At 41.2% G+C, this 22,362-nt stretch overlaps 2 protein-coding genes across 2 annotated transcripts; both read left to right on the forward strand.

The window, feature by feature from the left end:
* The first annotated feature begins 816 nt into the window (after positions 1-816).
* On the forward strand, positions 817-11,772 carry LOC138952591 (protein IWS1 homolog A-like). Its single transcript, XM_070324278.1, has 9 exons — positions 817-912; positions 1,435-1,601; positions 2,985-3,088; positions 4,864-6,298; positions 6,776-6,819; positions 9,238-9,469; positions 9,976-10,103; positions 10,898-10,991; positions 11,279-11,772. Exons 1-9 carry the CDS (start codon positions 817-819, stop codon positions 11,700-11,702), a joined length of 2,724 nt encoding a protein of 907 aa, XP_070180379.1. The 3' UTR covers positions 11,703-11,772.
* Positions 11,773-12,555: 783 nt separating this feature from the next.
* Positions 12,556-22,108, forward strand: LOC138952592 (mis18-binding protein 1-like). The gene is made up of 7 exons (XM_070324279.1): positions 12,556-12,744; positions 13,237-14,489; positions 14,934-15,094; positions 15,831-15,976; positions 16,796-16,983; positions 18,611-18,683; positions 19,801-22,108. The coding sequence occupies exons 1-7, from the start codon at positions 12,556-12,558 to the stop codon at positions 19,960-19,962; spliced, it is 2,172 nt and encodes a 723-aa protein (XP_070180380.1). The 3' UTR covers positions 19,963-22,108.
* The last annotated feature ends 254 nt before the right edge of the window (positions 22,109-22,362 follow it).

A 22,362-nucleotide genomic window follows, 5' to 3' on the forward strand; every position in this document is an offset into this window, starting at 1 on the left:
GGAGATCGGAAAAATCTCCACCCTTAATAATAATAATAATAAATGAGCATTTATATAGCGCAACATCATAACTTTACAATTATGCTCTTTGCGCTTGACACATTTAAAATTAAAACACAGTTATACAAGCATTTACATCTACATTAAAAGTAGTGAGAGGTCACGTCAGCTGTGTCAATCCCCGCTCATGAACACTACTCCTTAACCCACCAGGCGGCCGGGATTTGAACTCCCAAACTTCCGATTAGGAATAGGAGGCCGATGTCTTATCCACTAGGCCACTGCGCCCGTCACTGTTACTCACCTACTGAACGTCTTTTTTCTCATGTTGATATTACAGTGTTGTATAAAGATTTTTTTTGCGAGTTTCTTGTGCACTTAAACTTTCGAGGTGAACAAATTTGTCCAGGGTCAATGTCCACCAAGTTATTAAAAATTGTGTAAGTTTCAATCAGGTCACCTCTGATTCTTCTACCGTTATGTGAATATAAATTAAGATACCTCACCCTCCTGGTTTTAAAACTAAAGCTAAGGCCAAAAAAAAAATAGGTCTGTTTACGGTAACATAGGCCAAAAAAATAGGGTCGGTAGGTCGGGATTTTTTTTTTTTTTCTCCAAAAACCCATATTTTTACGTTATTTTGCAAAAAAACAAGATTTTTTTTTTCCCAAATGCCAAAAAAAAGTCTAGGGTCGCGCAAAAAAATAGGGTCGGTTGGGTTACCGTAAACAGACCTATTTTTGGGGGGGGCCTAATAAAAAACCTTGTGAACTAATGTTTTCCTCACTTCCAGGTATCAACTATTTTCCTGTCTAAATGGCTGCAAGACCAGAAACTTTGCAACAATTTGAGGATGCTTTTGAGGAGTTGTACAGGCGTAGCCCCATGCCCCAGCTGCCTCAGCTGCCTAAGGTTTTTGTTTCTTGCTTTTAATTGTTTATACTAGAAATTTCAAACAAATTTTTGCAAGTTGTTTGTTTCGTTTTCAATTGATTGTCCATTATGCAGATACAAATCCAATTCTAATTTTGGCATGTCAGTGATTGAATTATCATACTGAATTTACTGATAGTTTTGAAACTTCTTATGATTAATTTGATTAGTTAACTGATGTGACGATACCAAACAGATAAGACTTTTGTCCATAGAAATCTGAATAACATTAACAAGTAATGAGAATAGACTCAATAGTGCTGACAATGTGACATTAGTCTATTTTGCTTTTAGATTAATCTTATATCCTGCCTTTAGAGAGGAAAGGGCAGATATCAGTTATCTTTGCATATATACATTATATTCAAGTTATTGATGCTCTTGTGGTTGGTGTCTTCTGGGAAATCAAACTCACTTTGCTAACATTTTTATTTTTATATGCCTGGATGTAATTTAGCACTGATCAGTGATGATATTTATTACATTGTCTCACACTCACAGGGCGTCAGAATTGTACCACCACTGCTGTTCTCAAGACAGAGTCCAATGCCCCTCATCCCCCGGCAAGATGGGACAAAAGTCAAGGCCATCTTTGACATGATGAAGTGGAAAAATTGCTCCATGTCGTCAGAGCTGAACACATCTGTTGCTACAAGCAAGTCTGCCTGGTGGGTCTTTGGCCGCTATGGTATTTTGCTTGCTGGACACAAATCTATTTGTTTAAACTTTAAAGTGGAGGGTTAAATCATGTTCAAAGCCAAATGTGAGAACATGTGTGACAAATGGACAACAACAAAAGTGTAAACATAAGTGAAACAGGGAGCTCTTCAGAACAGGTCTTTTGGTGCATATATGCATGTATCAGCAATAGTTACATGTTTGGGCCAGACTTGAGATTTTCATTCTTACAAATGAAGGAAAATGCTGGTAGTATTTTGCTCACAAAGTCACATTCTGTGTTTTGTTTACATATATATTATCTTTATTGTTATGCATATTTTTCTTTTAGTCTTTGGTCTGTACATGATGTAATCACGATATCATTGTATATTACCGTCAGTTTTCATAACAGACATAACAAAATGTTTGAGCATTTTTTCTTATTTTGCATTACAGTTGATCACCGGATTTCAGACTTTTGCTCCCCTTTAACTTTTAAGACTTTGCTTCTTTAGATTATCTGTTCATAACCTCTGTACATCCTGCTTTTCTAAGATTTGTTTAGATCTTGAGAGGGGTTTCCATTGCGCACTACTCAATTATTATTTATAGATGCTTTTGCTCCTCGGTTTTGAATACTTATGTATTTTTGAGTCACTTGAGAAAAAGTGACTCTATGTAATCGGTCAGTGTTAGTCTGTCCGGCCGGCCGGCCGGCCGTCCGTAGACACCACCTTAACGTTGGACTTTTCTCGGAAACTATCAAAGCGATCGGGCTCATATTTTGTTTAGTCGTGACCTCCAATGACCTCTACACTTTAACGATGGTTTCGTTGACCTTTGACCTTTTTCAAGGTCACAGGTCAGCGTCAAAGGAAAAATTAGACATTTTATATCTTTCTCGGAAACTATCAACGCGATCGGGCTCATATTTTGTTTAGTCGTGACCTCCAATGACCTCTACACTTTAACGATGGTTTCGTTGACCTTTGACCTTTTTCAAGGTCACAGGTCAGCGTCAAAGGAAAAATTAGACATTTTATATCTTTGACAAAGTTCATCGGATGTGATTGAAACTTTGTAGGATTATTCTTTACATCAAAGTATTTACATCTGTAGCCTTTTACGAAAGTTATCAGAAAAACAAGGGAGATAACTAGCCTTTTCTGTTCGGCAACACACAACTTAACGTTGGGCTTTTCTCGGAAACTATAAAAGTGACCGGGCTCAAATTTTATGTGAACGTGACTCATTGTGTTGTGAATAGCAATTTCTTCCTGTCCATCTGATGCCTCATATAATATTCAGAACTGCGAAAGTGACTCGATCGAGCGTTTGCTCTTCTTGTTTAGTTTGGCTCTTACTTTTTGTGGTTTTTGTATTTCAAGCAGTGGTGGAGACAACGACACCAGTTCAAACGTAGGTGTCATGGTGCAGAAGGAGAAGGAAAATCTAACACCTGAAAAAGCTACTGATGGGTTGAGTAATTTGTCAGGTATGGATACATGTCGATTCTTTCTTTCCTTTTCTCTTTTAAGCCATTGTATTCTTGGCGAAGGGTTTTGTTTGTTTTGGACTTATGTACACAATTACTTTGCATGGTTTGTGCTTTCGGAATGTACTTGTGTGTACAATATTATTTAACAAGTCGCGTAAGGCGAAATAACAACATTTAGTCAAGCTGTCGAACTCACAGAATGAAACTGAACGCGATGCTTTTTTTCACCAAGACCACATACTCGTAGTTTCGTCAGTCCACCGCTCGTGGCAAAGGCAGTGAAATCGACAAGCCATGCAGAATAGTGCGGTAGTGGTCGCGCTGAGCAGGATAACACGCTTTTCTGTATGTCTATTCTTTTTAGCTTACTGAGTTTGTTTTTAATCCAAACATATCATATCTATATGTTTTTGGAATCAGGGACCGACAAGGAATAAGATGAAATTGTTTTTAAATCGATTTCGGAAAATTAATTTTAATCATAATTTTTATATTTTTAATTTTCAGAGCTTGTTTGTAATCCAAATATAACATATGTATATGTTTTTGGAATCAGCAAATGATGGAGAATAAGATGAAATTGTTTTTGGATCGTTTAATAAAAAATAATTTTAATTACAAGTTTCCGATTTTTAATGACCAAACTCATTCATTAGTTTTTAATCCACCAAGCTGAAATGCAATACCAAAGTCGGGTTTTTGTCGAAGATTGCTTTGCCAAAATTTCAATCAATTTGATTGAAAAATGAGGGTCTGACAGTGCCGTCTCAACTTGTACAAAAAGCCGGATATGAAGTCATCAAAGGTATTTATTGAAAAAATGAAAAAAAAACGTCCGGAGATATCATTCCCAGGAACTCTCATGTCAAATTTCATAAAGATCGGTCCAGTAGTTTAGTCTGAATCATTCTACACACACACGAACACACACACACATACACCATGACCCTCGTCTCGATTCCCCCTCTATGTTAAAACATTTAGTCAAAACTTGACTAAATGTAAAAAGGTAATGGTTAGGATGATCGAAAATAGTTTTTCTTATTTTCGTTTCCTTTTACCATTTGCTGTCAGACATGGGAATTGTCCGCAAAATCACTGATTCCCGGGAAAAGGAAATTACGTTTCAGCGAAAATAAAAAATTGTCCGCGGCAAATAAAAGGTAAATTAAATTATATGTATACTATTGTCTCTCTATCCATTATTTGCTTACACGAGAACTATCAAAATGTTGGTCTAAAATGCTAAAATTTGATTTCCTTCCGGGGGGCTTAGCCCCCCTGGTCCACCCAACAGGGCTCCTATTTTCAGAGGGTTTTTTATTTTGGAATTCCCATGCCTGTGCTGTAATGTTGACTTCCAGAGTTCCACTGCCACTTGGGTAGCTTCATGTTTTTTCAAGAGAATAATATTTCTTATGAATTGTAATTCTGTTGCTGCAGAGTTTTGGCTTTGATGGGGATAGTTGTGCAGTACAGAGTGTTGTCATGCGAAGATGAAGTAAATGTTCAGGGATGAAAGTTTCTGTCAGGAAATCAGGAGGTTCTGATTTTGATAAATGCATTCCGGATGGTTACTAATTTTCAAACCATTCAGGCTGTTGAAATCATGGAGGGAAACTTTAAAACAACAGGACTATTTTGTCTTTGGACAGGTTTTCCTGATTTACAACAAAATTCTACCTTCGTCGCTAAATATTTTTGTTACTTTGATAATGTAAGCTTCTGTTTTATTACATTGAGAATGGAGCTTCTTTTCTTTTTTGTTGCAGGGCAACGTAGCCAAGCGGAAGTGTTCCTCAGTGGTACATCTCCTCAAGCGTCCGATTCCCGAGACACGCTAAACGATAGTCAGGGCGACCAAGAAACTCTCCAGCTTGTGAGTAAGTTGGTCGAGCGCTTGCACTCCAGCAATGACAAAGACTCTGACAGGGACGACGATTGGGACGTAACAGACTCCTGCAACGCACAAGCTTCAAGCCCTGTCACAACTTGGCCCAGGGAAGATTCTGTCAGTGTCGTCCAAGTCCTGGACAGGGGACCAAAGTCTCGGTCAACAGGGAACAGATGGGTGGAACTGAGGAGTGGAAAGAATGCTCCCTCTGAGAACGTCACTAATGCTGCAACCTCTGCAAAGATCGATAATTCTGCAGCCTCTGCCAAGAACGGAGCTGCGGGTAACAACAGCGTAATTGCAGCTATGTTGAAAGTAGTCGGCAACAAAACTGCGGAGAACAACAGCAGGAAGACACCAGAAAATCACACAACAGAGGATGCTAATGACAGAGAAGTCTGCAACAGGAATCGCCCAGCAAGACAAGGTGCACGCACTTTCGACAAAGAGAAGATTCCCCAAGAAATCAGGAGTCAAAAATCAACGAAGACGTCTACCAACCAGTCGGAGAGTCAACGGAATAAAAGCACCAGTAGCAACACAACCACACTGAGACTGAGGCGAAAGAGAGGAGCCAGCATAATAGAGGATTCTTCGGCCGATGAAGTTGTCATAGAAGCAACAACAGAGACACAGACATCATTGAAAAGAAAGAACAGCATCATGGAGGATTCTTCGGCCAATGAAGTTGTCATAGAAGCAACAACAGAGACACAGACATCATTGAAAAGAAAGAACAGCATCATGGAGGATTCTTCGGCCAATGAAGTTGTCATAGAAGCAACAACAGAGAAACAGACATCACTGAAAAGAAAGAATGGCATCAGGGAGGATTCTTCGGACAGCGAAATAACCATAACAGCAAAGACAAAAAAACTGAAATCACTGAAAAGAAAGAATAGCATCATGGCAGATTCTTCGGACGATCAAGTAACCATAACAGCAAAGACAGAGAAACAGAAATCACTGAAAAGAAAGAATAGCACAATGAAAGATTCTTCGGACGATGAAATTACCAAAAAAGAAACAACAGAGAAACGGACATCATTAAAAGGGAAGACAAGCATCATGATAGATTCTTCAGACCATGGAGAAGTCACAAAAACAACAACGGAGAAACAGAGACCACTCAAAAGAAGGACAGGCATTATTGAGGATTCTTCAGAAAATGAAGAAGCGGTGAAAAATGCAGCGAGAGAAAAACGGTGTCATGGAATAGTGCGCTTTGACAAAGCTGCTGATGAAGCGGTGGATTCTGATGTCATTCATATGCAGACCAGAAGCCAGATGACAGACAGAAAAGATCCATTCAGGTACAAATCTTTACAGAAATAATGATCAAATCCTTCAGTGATTATGATAGAAGAACATGTAGAACAAAGTCGAAACATCAAAGCTGTTTCTTTTCTTACTTTTATTAGTGCGTGTGTGTGTGTTTGAAGCACATTGCAGTCACTCTGATGAGTGGTAGAGATTGTCACTGTTCAATGTGACTTGTGTTAAAACATTCTGTTGTAATTTTTTTTTTTCAATATTGCATCAAGAACTGTATTGTCAGGGAGCTGTCACCAGTGTCAGTTGTCATTTTCACAGATTAAAATGCTTATATGTCATATGAACAGACGTTGATATGTATCGATGACATTTCAAATTGAGCATTACATTAATTTATGTTGAATAATGGTGACAAGTCTTTCTTTTCTTTTCAAGTTTTTGTATTATTATGTCTGTCCAAATTAAAATTGTTGATTCCTGTGTTCTGAAACATTGAAACAGTTTTTTGTTTGCAGCCTGGATTCCAGTGGCAATGAAGATGTCATGGAGGTGGAAAATGGTAAGTATAATAATCAAATTATGTGAGTTTTACTTATGAATAAACAAGAAAAGAATTATGAGATTTTATCACGTGCCGTGTGAATCACAGGTTTGCTTTCAAGAGCTAATCTCACGTAGTCACAGATCTGCTCAGCCCGCCACCCTGCATCCACATGTGTGACACTGAATATAATATTTCGCAGTTCATCAAGTCAATCAAGACAGCTAAAATATCAAATCAAGGTTTCCTAGTGGCTATTCTAGTTATATAATATTCTCCCCTTTACCGTGGTTAATCTTCTTCGTTCATGGGCTGAAACTCTCGTTCACTCTTGTTTTTTGCACAAGTGGATTTTTACGTATATGATCGTTTTTACCTTGCCATTCTGGCAGCCATACGCCGCTTTCGGGGGAACTGTGTTTAATCGTTGTGTTAGCAGAGTTTTGTTGCAGTGGCTGCTTGATTAAAACTCTTGACATGGTATACGGACCTGTTTACCAGTACGATTTGGGCGTATTTTGTACGCCAAATTATTATCGGTACGCAAATACGCGACACACGCACAAAATACGCCTAAGAAAAAGTCTAGAATACGTTTTCCGGTGTTGGTGTGCTGATTACGGAATGGTACAACTGGTTTCGGTCGAAGGGAGATAACCATGGCAGCGAGTCTTCAGCTGTGGAAACCTTGTTCAGTTGTTGGCACGTGCGATCGTCTGGACAATCGTGGCAAAATGAAGCGGAAAAATGTGCCAGTTTCGGATGACTATACCAAGTCTAAACAGCAGAAGCAGCAGATTTTCTTGGAGAAATATAAGAAAGAGCCAGGAATTGTGGAGTCTACTATGGGAAAAAGTCATGCACACTGCAAGTATTGTAAATCAGATTTCTCCGTTGCCCATGCTGGGAAATATGACATCGAACGACACTGCAGTTTTAAAACTCACATGGACAAGGTTGCTGCAAAGAAATCCGCTGACAGCTGCCAAGGAATTATGAAGTTCATTCCCGCAAAGCAAATCCTGCCAGAAGAAAAGGCTGTAGTCCGCGCTGAAGCAATGTTTTCTGAGATGATTGTAAAAATGAACTTGCCACTGTCAACCGCAGATGTTATTTCACGAACTTCATCTTTTCATTATCAATCTGTTTGGAAGACACTGGTTATAATGCTATAAACTGACAGGTAAATAAAATTGTTTTATTCCTGTTGTATTGGAAGGAGTTAAATTCTGAAGGTGTTCACAAGACATGCTATTCTTACACAAACACGTTTGCACCCACGCGTACATTTTCCCTACCCCATATGGCTTTGCTTGCAAAGTACACCAACTTTTTGAAAAATACACTCAACTTTTTGGGAAAGTACTCTTGCCTCGGGTTTAGGGTAAACAGGTCTGGGTATATTTCAAGCACGTGCTGATGATGTCGGGAACATGCAGGTCCTGGTGTGTACACATGCAGGTATACAAATCCCAAAACAGACAGACTGCAAGCATTCTAAACCCCCCCCCCCCCCGCGGGTTAGGGGGAAGAATTTACCCCATGCTCCCCAGCATGTCGTAAGAGGCGACTAACGGATTCTACCCCCCCGCGGGTTAGGGGGAAGAGTTTACCCCATGCTCCCCAGCATGTCGTAAGAGGCGACTAACGGATTCTACCCCCCCGCGGGTTAGGGGGAAGCGTTTACCCCATGCTCCCCAGCATGTCGTAAGAGGCGACTAACAGATTCTACCCCCCCGCGGGTTAGGGGGAAGAATTTACCCCATGCTCGCCAGCATGTCGTAAGAGGCGACTAACGGATTCTACCCCCCTGCGGGTTAGGGGGAAGAATTTACCCCATGCTCCCCAGCATGTCGTAAGAGGCGACTAACGGATTCTGTTTCTCCTTTTACCCTTGTTAAGTGTTTCTTGTATAGAATATAGTCAATTTTTGCAAAGATTTTAGTCAAGCAGTATGTAAGAAATGTTAAGTCCTTTGTACTGGAAACTTGCATTCTCCCAGTAAGGTAATACATTGTACTACGTTGCAAGCCCCTGGAGCAAATTTTTGATTGGTGCTTTTGTGAACAAAAAACAATTGACAAGTGGCTCTATCCCATCTCCCCCCTTTCCCCGTCGCGATATAACCTTCGTGGTTGAAAACGACGTTAAACACCAAATAAAGAAAGAAAAAAAGCATTCTAAAATTCAGAAAGAAAAAAACCAAAAATGGTAGGTTATTGGAACGTTTATCATTGAACGTTTATTACATTTAACGTTTTGTTTTGTCAATAATAAACGTTCCAATTGAATTTCCTACCATTCTTGTTTTTTGATTCTCATGCAGGTATGCTCGCACTCACTCGCTAACAAAGGAATACTGAACGTTTATAAGCATCTTGGAAAATTCAGTTCTTTGGATTTATCAGCAAAACTTATAAAGTTGTCTGTCTGCAGATGTGATCCTGTACGCATCCCAGAAGTCACAACAAAATCCAAAGCCCACGAGACGAAACGAGCAGAAGAGATCCGTGAGCAAGGTGACGCGGTCAAGAGCAAATGCTGCAAAGGAAGAAATCCACCTGGATAAACAAAGTATGGAAGACAAGCAAAAAGTTGTCAAACTGTACAGCTGGTCCCTTCAACCCATTCCATGGATGACAGGTGTCCGCATCGAAGGAAAGCTCCCGTAGGTCTTTCTTATACTTGCTGACTTTTGTGCCTTGACATATCTATGTAGTTTATGTTTATATCTGAACACAAGCAATTCTTCCACATCACATCAAGTGTACTGTTCATTCAGATCAGTTTTCTGAATGGGGAGATATTGCTGATGCAAAGTTCATCAGTATTCCGTAGGCCCTCATATAAAAACCTGTTTAGAAAATGTTCTATGGTTTATGCTTATAATTTTACATTTGGTAACACAAATAATGATTTTTACGCAATTCAATTGAATAATCAGGACAGAATGTCAGACGCACAGCCATATATATATGTGCACTCACCTCTCTCTCTCTCTCTCTCTCTCTCTCTCTCTCTCTCTCTCTCTCTCTCTCTCTCTCTCTCTTTCTCTCTCTCTCTCTCTCTCAAGCAAGCAAGCACACAAACAAGTATACAGAGGAAAGAAGAGCAGATCAGTTATCACAATATGTTTGATCAAATTAATATCAGCAATATTTTGTGATGTTGCAGTAACTCTGACTACTTTTGGGTGAGCTCTGTGATTGTGGAAAGAGTGACAAATCGCCTGCTGAAGTCGACCAATGGATCTCTCTTCCGACTTGTGGGAACAATTTCTGTACATAACACCAAAGCAGCAGGTCAGCCTTTACTTCTGTGTATGTGTATGTGTGTGTACGCCCATGCATGCACACAGGGAAGTAAATCTTTTCCTTAAACAGAAGACTACCAGAGCAATCTCAGAAAAACAGATACAAAGAAGAAAGCATTTTGATCAAGCTGTTTCTGGCAGAAATAGAGAAGTCGCAACAGGACATGTGGCCTTGAAAGAGATACTGCAGGGCTGGGAGATAAATGACCTACAGATGGAATACGAATGCCAATGTGACACTCACATTTAGAGATAGACAGTTACTCATGGACAGAAAATGTAAAGGTCTGAAGTATTTTTCAGCTGCCTGTCACAGATTTGGAGTTCACATTAACAATTGAGTACAACTTGTATTAGCCTGAGATCTCCCCAGAAAATCGTGAGTTTACGCCTGTCGCCGCGATGGAGGCACTACATAGGGCTTGTTGTGGAGAGGTTATTGTACTGGCAGGAGAGACTGACGCATTCTGCTCTCTTTTCGCATTGTCCTAAAAAGGACAGACGGTGCTAGCCAGCGGTGAGGGCTGAAAGCGAGAAGTGACAAGCACAAGACACTTCGCCAACACACTAGACACGTCACACAACCGTTTGGGAGACTATTAACATGTTCAAAGAGAAAGAGAACACGTTTTTCCTGATGGAGTTTGATTTGACATCAGCTTGAAAATGAAAGGAAACAGCTCTGCATCGCGATTTAGCGAATGATTTCAACAGTTAACTTTGAAAAGCATCTTAGACCTGGTTTTGCTGACATTGATAAGGCTGTTTCTTTTTTCCTGACAGGGTTTTCAAGGGAGCTTATAAGACTCTTCAGACATGGATTTCCAACTGACTGGAAAGAGCTTATTGAGTCAAGTTTTGCTGCATCAAATGAAATGTAAATTGCTTTATTTTATTTTTTTTAGAAAACTTGTTTGTTACTTGTTGATGCTCTTACAACCTTTCACTTATTTCACATCATTCTTCTGCAGTCTGTTATTATAACCTACGTTTTGCTTTGTTTTAGTGAAGTTAATTACATTAGTAAAGAATTATTGCACGAAACTCATACTGTGTAATACTATTTAGTATCTAGTATTTTTGTTAGTGAGTATGCGTCCTTATATATTTATCCGTGTGAACTTTTGTAAACATTTCCTCTGCTTTGAATATTCTCTGTAATAGGAATACCAGCAGAGAGCCAGAACCAGCCAGTAAAGATGGTAAACCTCCCAAAACAAAAACAGAAGTACCCACACACCCTCCAAGAAGTCTTGAAGCTACTTCAGTTTCCAACACTCGGTCCAAGAGCAGAGATCCAAGTCAGATACAGACTCAAGGAAAACCTACTGACAAAGACGCTGAGACATGTCAACAAGATGCAGCTTCAACCAATGCAGAACCTCCGAGAGCAAGCAGGGGGGCATTAAAGCATACAGGTCTGAAGCAGAAACCAGAGAGACTGGCTACCCCACCCCAACAGAGGAGGCTGGATCCCCGCTCTTTCCTCACCCCTGATCAGCAGAAGAAAGACCTTGAGGAGAGCACTGCAAGTGAGAATAATCCGGAATACAGTGGAACCCCCCTATTAAGACCTCCGAAAATCTGAGAAAATCAGGTCTTAAAATGGGGGAAAATGTACAGAGGTTATGAACAGAAAGTCTGAGAAAACAGGGTTGTAAAAGGGAGGGAGTCTTAAAATGGGGGATCTCAAAAGGGGAGTTCTACTGTATTTGTGATACGTTTCATTCCACTGTGTGAATTGTGTACACTTTAAACATGTCCCTTTTAGTGACACAGGAAAATAATTCATCGTTTTTTAGTCTTGATTTCTTTTGAACCTTACACAGCTTTATTTTGCCGTGTGTCCATAATTTTTCTAAATGACTCATTGTGTTCCTGTGGTATGGCGTGCGTCAGTGAGGCGCTCGCCTGTCTGATGCTTGGAAGCTTGTCCCATATCGAGTCTGTAACACTAAACCACAGGCTCACTCTCCAGCCTAACTGTAGGTCACTGCTCATTCTGTGAGACGAAACCAATGTGACCCAGAATCTGATAAGCAGGGGTGGACAATTGATATAGTTGTTTAGTATTTTTTCAGTGCTTGGGTCCGTGGGTGAGATTGGCCCATACCTTACTCCCTTTACTTTCAGTTGCCAGTGGTCATTTGACCCTTTATGTCTAAAACAAAAATGAAGCACTGAGTCATAGTGAACCATAGTGCGTCAATCAGAGGTGCACATTATTTCCTTTTCTCCTCTAAAAAGAACCCACATAAGTTCAAAATTGAAACTTATTCATTGTACTATTACCAACAAAAGTGATTAACATGTAAGAAGAAAATTGAGTTTTCTGAAAACACTTTGTCATATGGACTCAAGGGTATCTTCTTTCTGGCAGATCATTACTGTATGTTTACACTGTCTTTTCTGCTCCTACAGTCTGGACCCCCCAGGGAGTGATGTCCAGAGCGCTCAAAGCTAAGGCTGTCAGTCGCACGAAGAGCGGAAGAGCCGTGATCCCTCCACTAGCGCGCTGGGCTGGGCAGTACTGTCAGCGAGATGCAGACGGCAATGTCACGCTTGGATTCGCGTCTCTGGCTGCTGAGCAGCATTTCGCCAAAATTGCTGAACGCGAGATGGGAGCACCTGTCAGTTATTTTCTCATAAATTTGTCTTGTATCTATTTTGACAAGGTTTTGCTGTCAGTATAATCCATGTCTAAAGCAGGACTGCAGAAGTTCATGGGTGTTTTGGTGGGTTTTTTTCTCCACTAGCCTGTCAGGGCAGAGTTTTGAAAACCACTTGCATATATAGAACTTTTTTCTTGGTTTCGGTTTTTGTTATAAACAAACTGACCAACAGTCATTCTTTCGTGGAACAATAACTTGTTGGAATGGTTTTGATTCTGAAAGCAGATGTTTTTAAATTCTGGATCTTCACCATAAGCTGCATTTTCTGTTTCTTTCTGGAAATTGAGTTGTGTTTGTAAGTTTTGCTGCCCCCCCCCCCCCCCCCCCTCTCTCTCTCTCTCTCTTTCTCTCTTTCTCTCTCTCTCTCTCTCTCTCTCTCTCTCTCTCTCTCTCTCTCTCTCTCTTGTCCCCACAATTTACATTACAGTTACTGTTCTTTCATATTTTCAGTTGAAGATGAGAAACTCCCCTTTGGTGGCTGGCACTAAATCCAAGGCAGGAAAGATGAAGAAACCCGTCACTCATGAAAAAGACGCAAGTAAAAAAATCAACGTACAACCCAAAGGCTCCACTAGCAGAAAAGATAAGAGTGAAGATCCACCTTCAAAAACCACTGCAGGAATGAAGCTGTCTGGTAAAGACGAAAACATGGAAACCGGAGTGGAAAATGGTGAACACTGCATTGATCTGTGTGTTGATGATATGACAAAAGATGTGATGGCGCTTCTTCAAAAGTCAAAAGAACGTCGCATGCGGACAGTTACGAAAAGAGCAACGTGCTACTCCGTCATGTCACAAGCAAAGGGCAAGGGCCCAGCGCTCTCGCAGTCTTTAGAATACTCCGAGGACGAGGAAGGAGAAACTGCTGATGAGGTTCCAAACAGAGTAGAGAAAAGGACAACATCAGTGCCTACAAAACAGAGTGTAGATGCAAGAGAAAAGGCTGGTGGGGAATCGAGAGTCCAGGGATCGAAAGATTCTGCACAGCAGAGACTTTGTGGCCGAGAGCAGAAGACGACAGACTCTGAATTGGCTGGCAGTAGAAAGAGACTACGTGATAGGTCTTGCACACAAAACAAGCAGAACGATACTTGTGAATTCCCATCCAAAGAGCGTCCAAGAAATGTGCACAGCAGGTCAAACGGAGACGTAGAAAAATATCAATCCAAACAAGGGTCAGATTCCAGTAACGTTAATCACAATTGCAAACTTTCTGAAAATGTTTCAGATGATGAAGAGAACAGTTTCCAAGAACAAATTCCAGAGAAAAGAAAGACACAGAGCAACACCAAGAAATCGGTTCAGCCAAACCCCACGAACAGAAGAGTAGGAAGGAGTGCGGAATCCAACAGCAGAAAAACTGCAAACACAAAAGACGATTCAAGTATGTCTACCACAAACATGGCAAGCCGGCGCAGCACCAGATTGCGGAGCTCTAGTGAAAGCATGACATCTGGTTACGCCCATCAGAAAAATGATCAAGAGATCGACAGTGATGATAGTGACCTCTCAAGGAGTATTTCAGACTTCGAAAAAGAGGCTGAAGCCAAAGAAAGGCGGGACAGGAGAAACTTGCGCGGTTCATCAAAGGATTCTGGTTGTCGGAAAGGTCACAGGGAGGAGCGACAGAAAGGCAGCAGACGTGAAGAACATGAGGGAGGTGAGCGCCCATGGAGCAAGGAGGAGATCAGGAAACTCCATGAGTATGTTATCTTTGTTTTGATTTTTCCTGTCACTGAGTCAGTATTAAGTGTGTGTGTGTGTCGGCCCTTGGTAATCGGCTCATTGTGTGTTTCAGTTTGTCGTTGTCGTGGATCTTCTTCTATGTTGTTTGTATGTATATATATATGCTCTACATTGAGGCTTTGAAAGTTTACAATTCCTCTGCCTGATAGCTGATTGGATGGGTGAAATAAAGTAATCATGATCATTTTTACAAAAGTGTACTAGAATATCATTGTTGGCTCTTTTTCAATCAAAACTTTGCCAAAAGTACATTTTTTTTGGAAAAATGGGTCAAAAGTGAAAACAAAAGTGCAATTGAAAAGTAAGATGAGAAAAGTACAGAAAAAATATGAATGATCAAAGTGTGATATTGCACAGCACAGAAGTTATTTTCTTCACTCCATGGTCATTTTGCCTTTCAGAGCTACACAAAAAATCAGCAGTTATGACCCACACTTCTGGGAAGTGGTCAGCCAGCATGTTGAAACTCGCTCCACAAAGGAATGCGCCGCCCATCACCTGCAGGATAAGCCTGACAACAAGAACAGAGGGAACCAGAAAGAACCCAACAAACCCAAACAAGGTGAGTAGAGCATTTAAAGCTTGACAGGTCATTTTGGATTGGATTGGATAAGATTTACAGTCCAGTGAGGTTACCCTCATGGAAATTCGGGCTGCTTTCTCCCCGGGGAAAGCGAGCTGCCATACATACGGCGCTACCCATATTTTTTATTTTTTTCCTGCATGCGTGTATTCATGTTTCCTGAGACTTAATGCCGTGTGAGATGGAATTTTTTTACTTTATTCCAAGTCCCACGGGTGTTTGATGGACATTTTTATCTATGCCTATACAATTTTGCCAGGAAAGACCCTTTTGTCAATCGTGGGATCTTTAACGTGCACACCCCAATGTAGTGTACACGAAGGGACCTCGGTTTTTCGTCTCATCCGAAAGACTAGCACTTGAACCCACCACCTAGGTTAGGAAAGGGGGGAGAAAATTGCGGTCTGACCCAGGCCTGAACACGCAACCTCTCGCTTCCGAGCGCAAGTGCGTTACCACTCGGCCACCCTGTGGGGTATACAGGCAGCATGGTGATGGTACTTGGAAGAGGAGGAAGGAACATGGTGTGTGGGCTTCGTTTGAAGCAGAGGCAAGATTTTTTTTCATTTATTTATCAAAATGTATTTATCTTAAAAGCGTACTTAAACTTTGTGTGCTACTTTTTTTCGGGCCAGTACTACAAGTTTCTTCTTTTTTGGGGGTCCGTTTTTATTTTTTTGCAAACACATACATTTCATTTCTTGTTTTTTTCCAGATGATAAGACACCATCTTTGCATGGGAAACGTGGTACCTTGAAAAGACGCCGTGAGCTGAGGGCAATGCTTGAACACGACAGCAACAACAATGATCAGGATGACCTCTTTCGTGGCACTCCCTTCAGAAACACGAAAAAAGCAAAGGTAAAGAAATTTGTTTTGATTGAGGTTGTACTTGTAGTATGCCTTTTGGTTGCTTCACATTATCAGGGATGGCCAAATCGTCCGCCCGATCGCCAGAGGCGAGTAACAAATCTGCCTGGCTAGTTGACTACTTGAAGTATGCTTTGCGAAGCTGGTTTGACTGGCTTTTTTTTTAGGAAGGTCTACTTCAGAACATCTTACCCAGATGTTTTCTCTTTTCTCCCATCATGTCAAATTTTGTCTTTTTCCTTTTCAGCTGTACCTCTCCCTTTGTTTTGTGTGAATTATGAATAACGTTTTGTTCCCCAGACAAGGTACACTGTTACGCAAAGATTACACAATGTAAGGCGCTTATGAGATGAACTTTTGTGCTTGTAGATAATTATGCTTTGTGACTGTGAGGGTGTAAATGGTAGCCCAGTATTGGGGTTAACCGGTAATTACCGGCATTTTACTGGTTGAAATGAGAAAATACCGGAAAATAATTGGCGGCCGGTATAACCTACCGGTTGATTTTTTAGAACTACCGCTATTTTCGCTGGTAAAACAACAAAACCAGTACTCCAAGTTTGACTCTTACTGGTTCCAATGACCAGCCTACCTTTTTTTTCTGGACTGTTTTCATCATAAAAGTTTGTGTACCAGTTTGAAAAAATATTAGCGCCATCACTGTAGCCTCAACCAAGTTACATATTCTGCAAAGCTATCTGTTTTGCATTACAGGCATATAATAGTTCTACAGTGCACAGTTAATGTTACAGGATCAGTTTGAGGATTGTAAGAGTAGCATTCATGATTTGTACGTTATTCTCTTGGCAGGTTCCATGTGTAGATTTCAGCAAGACAGACGAGGAAGTTTTCGGTCGAAATCCCAACTTCTTCACACCCAAGCAGGATGGGTCGCGAGAGGTTGGCGTCTCGATAAGCCACACCCCCGTGTCGAGCAGAAAGACGCCGTCAGTCTACACCACCCACAGTCCCTGGCAGGACAACGACACCGCCAAAACGTCAGTACAGTGGAACCCCCTTATTAAGACCTTGACAAATCTGTGAAAATCAGGTCTTAACCCTTAGGCTGGTTGTCACGACATGTGTCGCGCTACTTTACGTATACTGTCACCTGGTTGTCACGACATATGTCGCGCTACTGACTCGGTCTGTTTGGTCGGTTCCGATTACCTCCCATGAATGCGAAAACCTATATGTCCGTTTTTCTTTATTTTTCTCTCTGTGTAATACACCCCTTCTGAGTTTTGAGTGCGCATGCGCGGCTAGTCACATTTTTGGCGGCAGGGGGCGCTCCGTTGTACCAAACACTCTGCAGTGTACCGTACACAAAGAGCAATGACTATTGTGGGACAAAAACCACAGAAATATCAAAGAGATAAGAGCTTACGGGGGAAAACTTAAACGCAATCGGCAATGTACCTCTTCTGAAGACCTCGTGTTTGGTACAATTTGCAATCCCAGCATGCAATGCTGAACTGATAATGACTTTTTGAGTATTTAGTCAATTTTTTCCATAGTAATGGTAATAATAACAATTGTTTAACCTTCGCAAATCACTCAAAGTCAGCATGACCTCCTGATGATAATTCAACGTTTTCATATAGCGCTATTCACCAATAAAATGACTGTCCGCGGGTTAGGGGGAAGAATTTACCCCATGCTCCCCAGCATGTCGTAAGAGGCGACTAACGGATTCTGTTTCTCTTTTTACCCTTGTTAAGTGTTTCTTGTATAGAATATAGTCAATTTTTGTAAAGATTTTAGTCAAGCAGTATGTAAGAAATGTTAAGTCCTTTGTACTGGAAACTTGCATTCTCCCAGTAAGGTAATACATTGTACTACGTTGCAAGCCCTTGGGGCAAATTTTTGATTAGTGCTTTTGTGAACAAGAAACAATTGACAAGTGGCTCTATCCCATCTCCCCCCTTTCCCCGTCGCGATATAACCTTCGTGGTTGAAAACGACGTTAAACACCAAATAAAGAAAGAAAGAAAGACTGTCCTAAGCGCTTAACAGGCAGTTTAAATGATACATTGGACAATAAAAATCCACATTTTACACACTCATTGCTTGCTGGGGCAGGTTTTGAGTACTGGTGACAAGAGCATGGAAGGTTTTAAATTCCCTCATCACAGCATGTTACAGTATGTATACAGATGCTATGGCAGTCTTATCATTTAAAGTTCAAAGTCAGTGTGCACATGTGGCGGGGATGTAGCTCAGTCGGTAGCGCGCTGGATTTGTATCCAGTTGGCCACTGTCAGCGTGAGTTCGTCCCCACGTTCGGCGAGAGATTTATTTCTCAGAGTCAACTTTGTGTGTAGACTCTCCTCGGTGTCCGAACACCCCCCGTGTGTACACGCAAGCACAATACCAAGTGCGCACAAAAATGATCCTGTAATCCATGTCAGAGTTCGGTGGGTTATAGAAACACGAAAATACCCAGCATGCTTCCTCCGAAAACGGCGTATGGCTGCCAAAATGGCGGGGTAAAAAACGGTCATACACGTAAAATTCCACTCATGCAAAAAACACGAGTGTACGTGGGAGTTTCAGCCCACGAACGCAGAAGAAGAAGAAGAAGTGTGCACATGTAACTCGCTTGCTTTTGTTTTTCTGTTTCAGGAGAGACATTGATCAGTATGTTTTTCGGCTGAAGAAAAACAAAAAGAAACTCACAAGATCTTCCCAGAAAAAGGTGAGAATTTTGTTACCTGAGTGATTCAAGGCTTTCGTCTGCTTGTACACTTTTCTTCCAGTTTCTCAGCTGACAAGGAAATAACTCTCCACTTCATCAAAATATGATTTCATTGTTTGATTTGAGCTTACAGCTTAGTATCTGGGGTGATTTAGATTTGTCTAGACTAGTGGTGATGACATGCTATGACATTGTCAGATTGTGTCAGAAATGAGGTCACTCAAGTGTCTGAGGACACATTTTTGTTGTTTTGGTCAGCCAAGTATCAACCATGTCAATTTGGATGCAACTAACGGGCGCCGTGGCCTAGTGGATAAGGCATCGGCCTCCTAATTGGAAGGTTGTGAGTTCAAATCCCGGCCACGGCAGCCTGGTGGGTTAAGGGTGGAGATTTTTCCGATCTCCCAGGTCAAGTTATGCACAGACCTGCTAGTGCCTAATCCCCCTTCATGTGTACACGCAAGCACAAGACCAAGTGCGCACAAAAAAATTCTGTAATCCATGTCAGAGTTCGGTGGGTTATGGAAACACAAAAATACCAAGCATGCTTTTTCCGAAAGCGGCGTATGTCTGCCTGAATGGCAGGATAAAAACAGTCATACAGGTAAAAACACACTCGTGCAAAAACATGATTGAACGTGGGAGTTGCAGCCCATGAATGAAGAAGAAGAAGGATGCAGCTGGGTCAAACAATGTATGGTTTGGTTTGTGTTCATTTTCTTTTTTCTCTCAAAATTCCACTGTAATGGGATATGAGGAAGGGTTGTGGTATTACGGTATAAAGCATTTGCTTTTCTTGTTGTAGTGAAAACAAGATATCAGAACTCTCCCTTTTATTATAACAAGAGGAAAAGAGCATAACAGTAATCTGAACAAATAACGTGTTCACCTACATTGGAACTCCTGTTTAACACACACACACACACACACACACACACACACACACACACACACACCCCTCCCTTTGGAGACCTAACTTTCTCAGATTTTTGCAGGTCTCCAAAGAGGGGTTCCACTGTAGAATAAACAACCTAGGAAAATAATATACGCTGATGACACATTTCATGATCGTTGTGTGCTATTGTTATATTACATTGACTTATTCCACTGTTCACAGAAGGTGCAAAAGCTCGCAGAGGAAGCAGCCTCGATCAAGCCTCCATCGGTGCGACTCTTCGGCCAATCAGCCACCCCTGAGGGACTCTTCCAGATCAGCGAGGAAAAGTCGTGTGACGATGAGGAAGAGGAGGATTATTACTATTCTGACTCAGAAAACTGATTTGACTTAGGATAAACAGCTGAACATTGTTGCCGTTGTCGTTTGATACGCAGTCTTGCAAATGAAATGCTTGGTTCACTATTACAAAGACGATTCAGATTGATGACTAGTGTAGTTTTACAGTTCAGGAACTGTTTCAGATGTTCAGTTATTGAAGTTCAGTACGTAGTAAAGTTTAGTTTGAAACAGACTTGTTTGAACTCGGAAGGCTTTTCAGATTCACAAGATCTGTATTTTATGATCACAGATCAGTGCTGTGTATGGGACTTGTGTTGAAAAAACAACTGAAGCTTGAATTGTTTGATTTGTGTGAAAGATAGGTATGCAGTATTGGCGTTGACCGGTATTTTACCGCTTAAAATGAGAAAATACCGGAACAAAATTGGCTGCCGGTATGACCTACCGGTTGATTTTTAGAACTACCAGGTTTTTTTCGCTGGTAAAACAATAAAACCAGTACTCTGAGTTGGACTCTTACTGGTTCCAATGACCAGCCTACCGGGTTTTTTCTGGACTGTTTGCATCATAAAAGTTTGCGTACCGGTTTGAAAAACTACGAGCACCATCACTGGGTATGTTGATAACAGGAGACGATTCCAGAGGAAGAAGAAATTAATGTTAGTATCATACCTGGTATGCTTTTACAGTGTAGATCTCGGGCCTGTCTTCTGCCAATGTCTTATATCTTTGATCTGACATTTCTGACCCCTGGCCTGTTGATTGTCACATAGCTTTGACATGTTGGAGGTCATCTGAGAGAACAATGTTTTGTAGCTGGGACATTTGGACCTATACATATTTTTATTCCAGGTCCCAACTATTTTTTCAGATTACTGTTATGCTGTTCTCCTCTGATTATATAAAAGGGAGAGTTCTGATCTAGTTTTCACTACAACAAGAAAAGCAATTGCTTTATACAACACCCCTTTGTCATGTCCCATTTCAACGGAATTTTGAGAGAAAAAAGAAAATAAACACAAACAAAACCATAAGAATTTCATTGACCCAGTTGCATCCCAATTCAATTGACAGGATTAATACTTTGCCGACCAAGACAGTTCTCAGACACTCGAGTGACCTCATTTCTGACACAATGATGTCATACTCATAGCATGATGTCATCACCACTAGTCCAGATAAATCTAAATCACCAGGGACACTAATCAGACATGGGAATTGTCCGCAGAAAGGCAAATTTCCGCCGAAATGGTTTTTTTGTCCGGCGAAAAAGCAAAAGTGTCCGCCGAAAAAATACATGGTTGAGGCAAAAATGGCTCTAAAAACTGAATTAAATTACATATCTTATCCCAACTCCCATATAGCAATTTACTTAGTTTAGTCCTAGAACGCTGAACTACGCTTCACCCTGGTAAGGGGGGAAGTAACCCTAAAAATAGAACGGCCTTGACGGTCACGTGTCACCGCCAGGTCAAGGCTACCTCCCTACATGCACTGCGCACGCATGCTCTCGCCGCCATCTTTTAGTCATTCTACTCTTCAGCGCTGACGGCTGAGGACGTGTTTTGGACTACGCTCGGGCTACTGATAGCCCACTGCTTCTTGGCAGTACATACCCTGGTCACACATCTCTATCTTAGCTTTATGGCTGAGATTAGGTGAGATTTTTCCAGGTTTTCTTGTGTTCTTTACTTTCGTTTGCCACAAGTTGGTCTTTGTTTACATTCGACTTTCAAGACTAACGCCAGTATGGCAGACAGTGGTAAGAAGAAGCCTAGCGCTAGACAGATAGCGAATACAGAGCTCCTTCTAAGAAAGCGGCAAAGAAAGCCAAGGTTTCTAAAACCACAGTGAATGTTTTTGAACCAGTGACTCAGAGTTCGTTCACGGTAGAAATAGAGGACCCTAAGAGTCTCGTAATGCCGGCGCTGAAACAGGAATGTTACAATGTAAGACATCGCCGGTTAGGATTAGCAAGTGGCAGAGAAAGAAGATCTTTCAGCTATGTTTGCATCTTTTAGTGAGCAAATGAGATGCATGTTTTCAGCGGGATTACAGTCGGCGAGCGCACGTTTGCTCTCCCTCCAGTCAGGAGCAGAAGAAGCACGTTTGCGGGCGAGGGTTAAGGCAACCCCGTCAGCCACCTTTGCGCCGCCGATCTTTCTTTTCTTTATTTGGTGTTTAACGTCGTTTTCAACCGTTCAAGGTTATATCGCGACGGGGAAAGGGGGGAGATGGGATAGAGCCACTTGTTAATTGTTTCTTGTTCACAAAAGCACTAATAAAAAAATTGCTCCAGGGGCTTGCAACGTAGTACAATATATGACCCTACTGGGAGAATGCAAGTTTCCAGTACAAAGGACTTAACATTTCTTACACACTGCTTGACTAAAATCTTTACAAACATTGACTATACTCTATACAAGAAACACTTAACAAGGG

The sequence above is a fragment of the Littorina saxatilis genome, linkage group LG17, assembly GCF_037325665.1.
Source record: "Littorina saxatilis isolate snail1 linkage group LG17, US_GU_Lsax_2.0, whole genome shotgun sequence".
NCBI lineage: Eukaryota > Metazoa > Mollusca > Gastropoda > Littorinimorpha > Littorinidae > Littorina > Littorina saxatilis.

Bases quoted from the DNA above. Each gene is read 5' to 3' on its own strand.
- LOC138952591 (XM_070324278.1), top strand. From the start codon at position 817: ATGGCTGCAAGACCAGAAACTTTGCAACAATTTGAGGATGCTTTTGAG. The intron at 913-1,434 runs GTTTTTGTTTCT...TCACACTCACAG, and splicing joins AGCTGCCTCAGCTGCCTAAG to GGCGTCAGAATTGTACCACC. The intron at 1,602-2,984 runs GTGGGTCTTTGG...TATTTCAAGCAG, and splicing joins GCTACAAGCAAGTCTGCCTG to TGGTGGAGACAACGACACCA.
- LOC138952592 (XM_070324279.1), top strand. From the start codon at position 12,556: ATGTCCAGAGCGCTCAAAGCTAAGGCTGTCAGTCGCACGAAGAGCGGA. The intron at 12,745-13,236 runs GTCAGTTATTTT...TCATATTTTCAG, and splicing joins AACGCGAGATGGGAGCACCT to TTGAAGATGAGAAACTCCCC. The intron at 15,977-16,795 runs GTAAAGAAATTT...TTCTCTTGGCAG, and splicing joins GAAACACGAAAAAAGCAAAG to GTTCCATGTGTAGATTTCAG.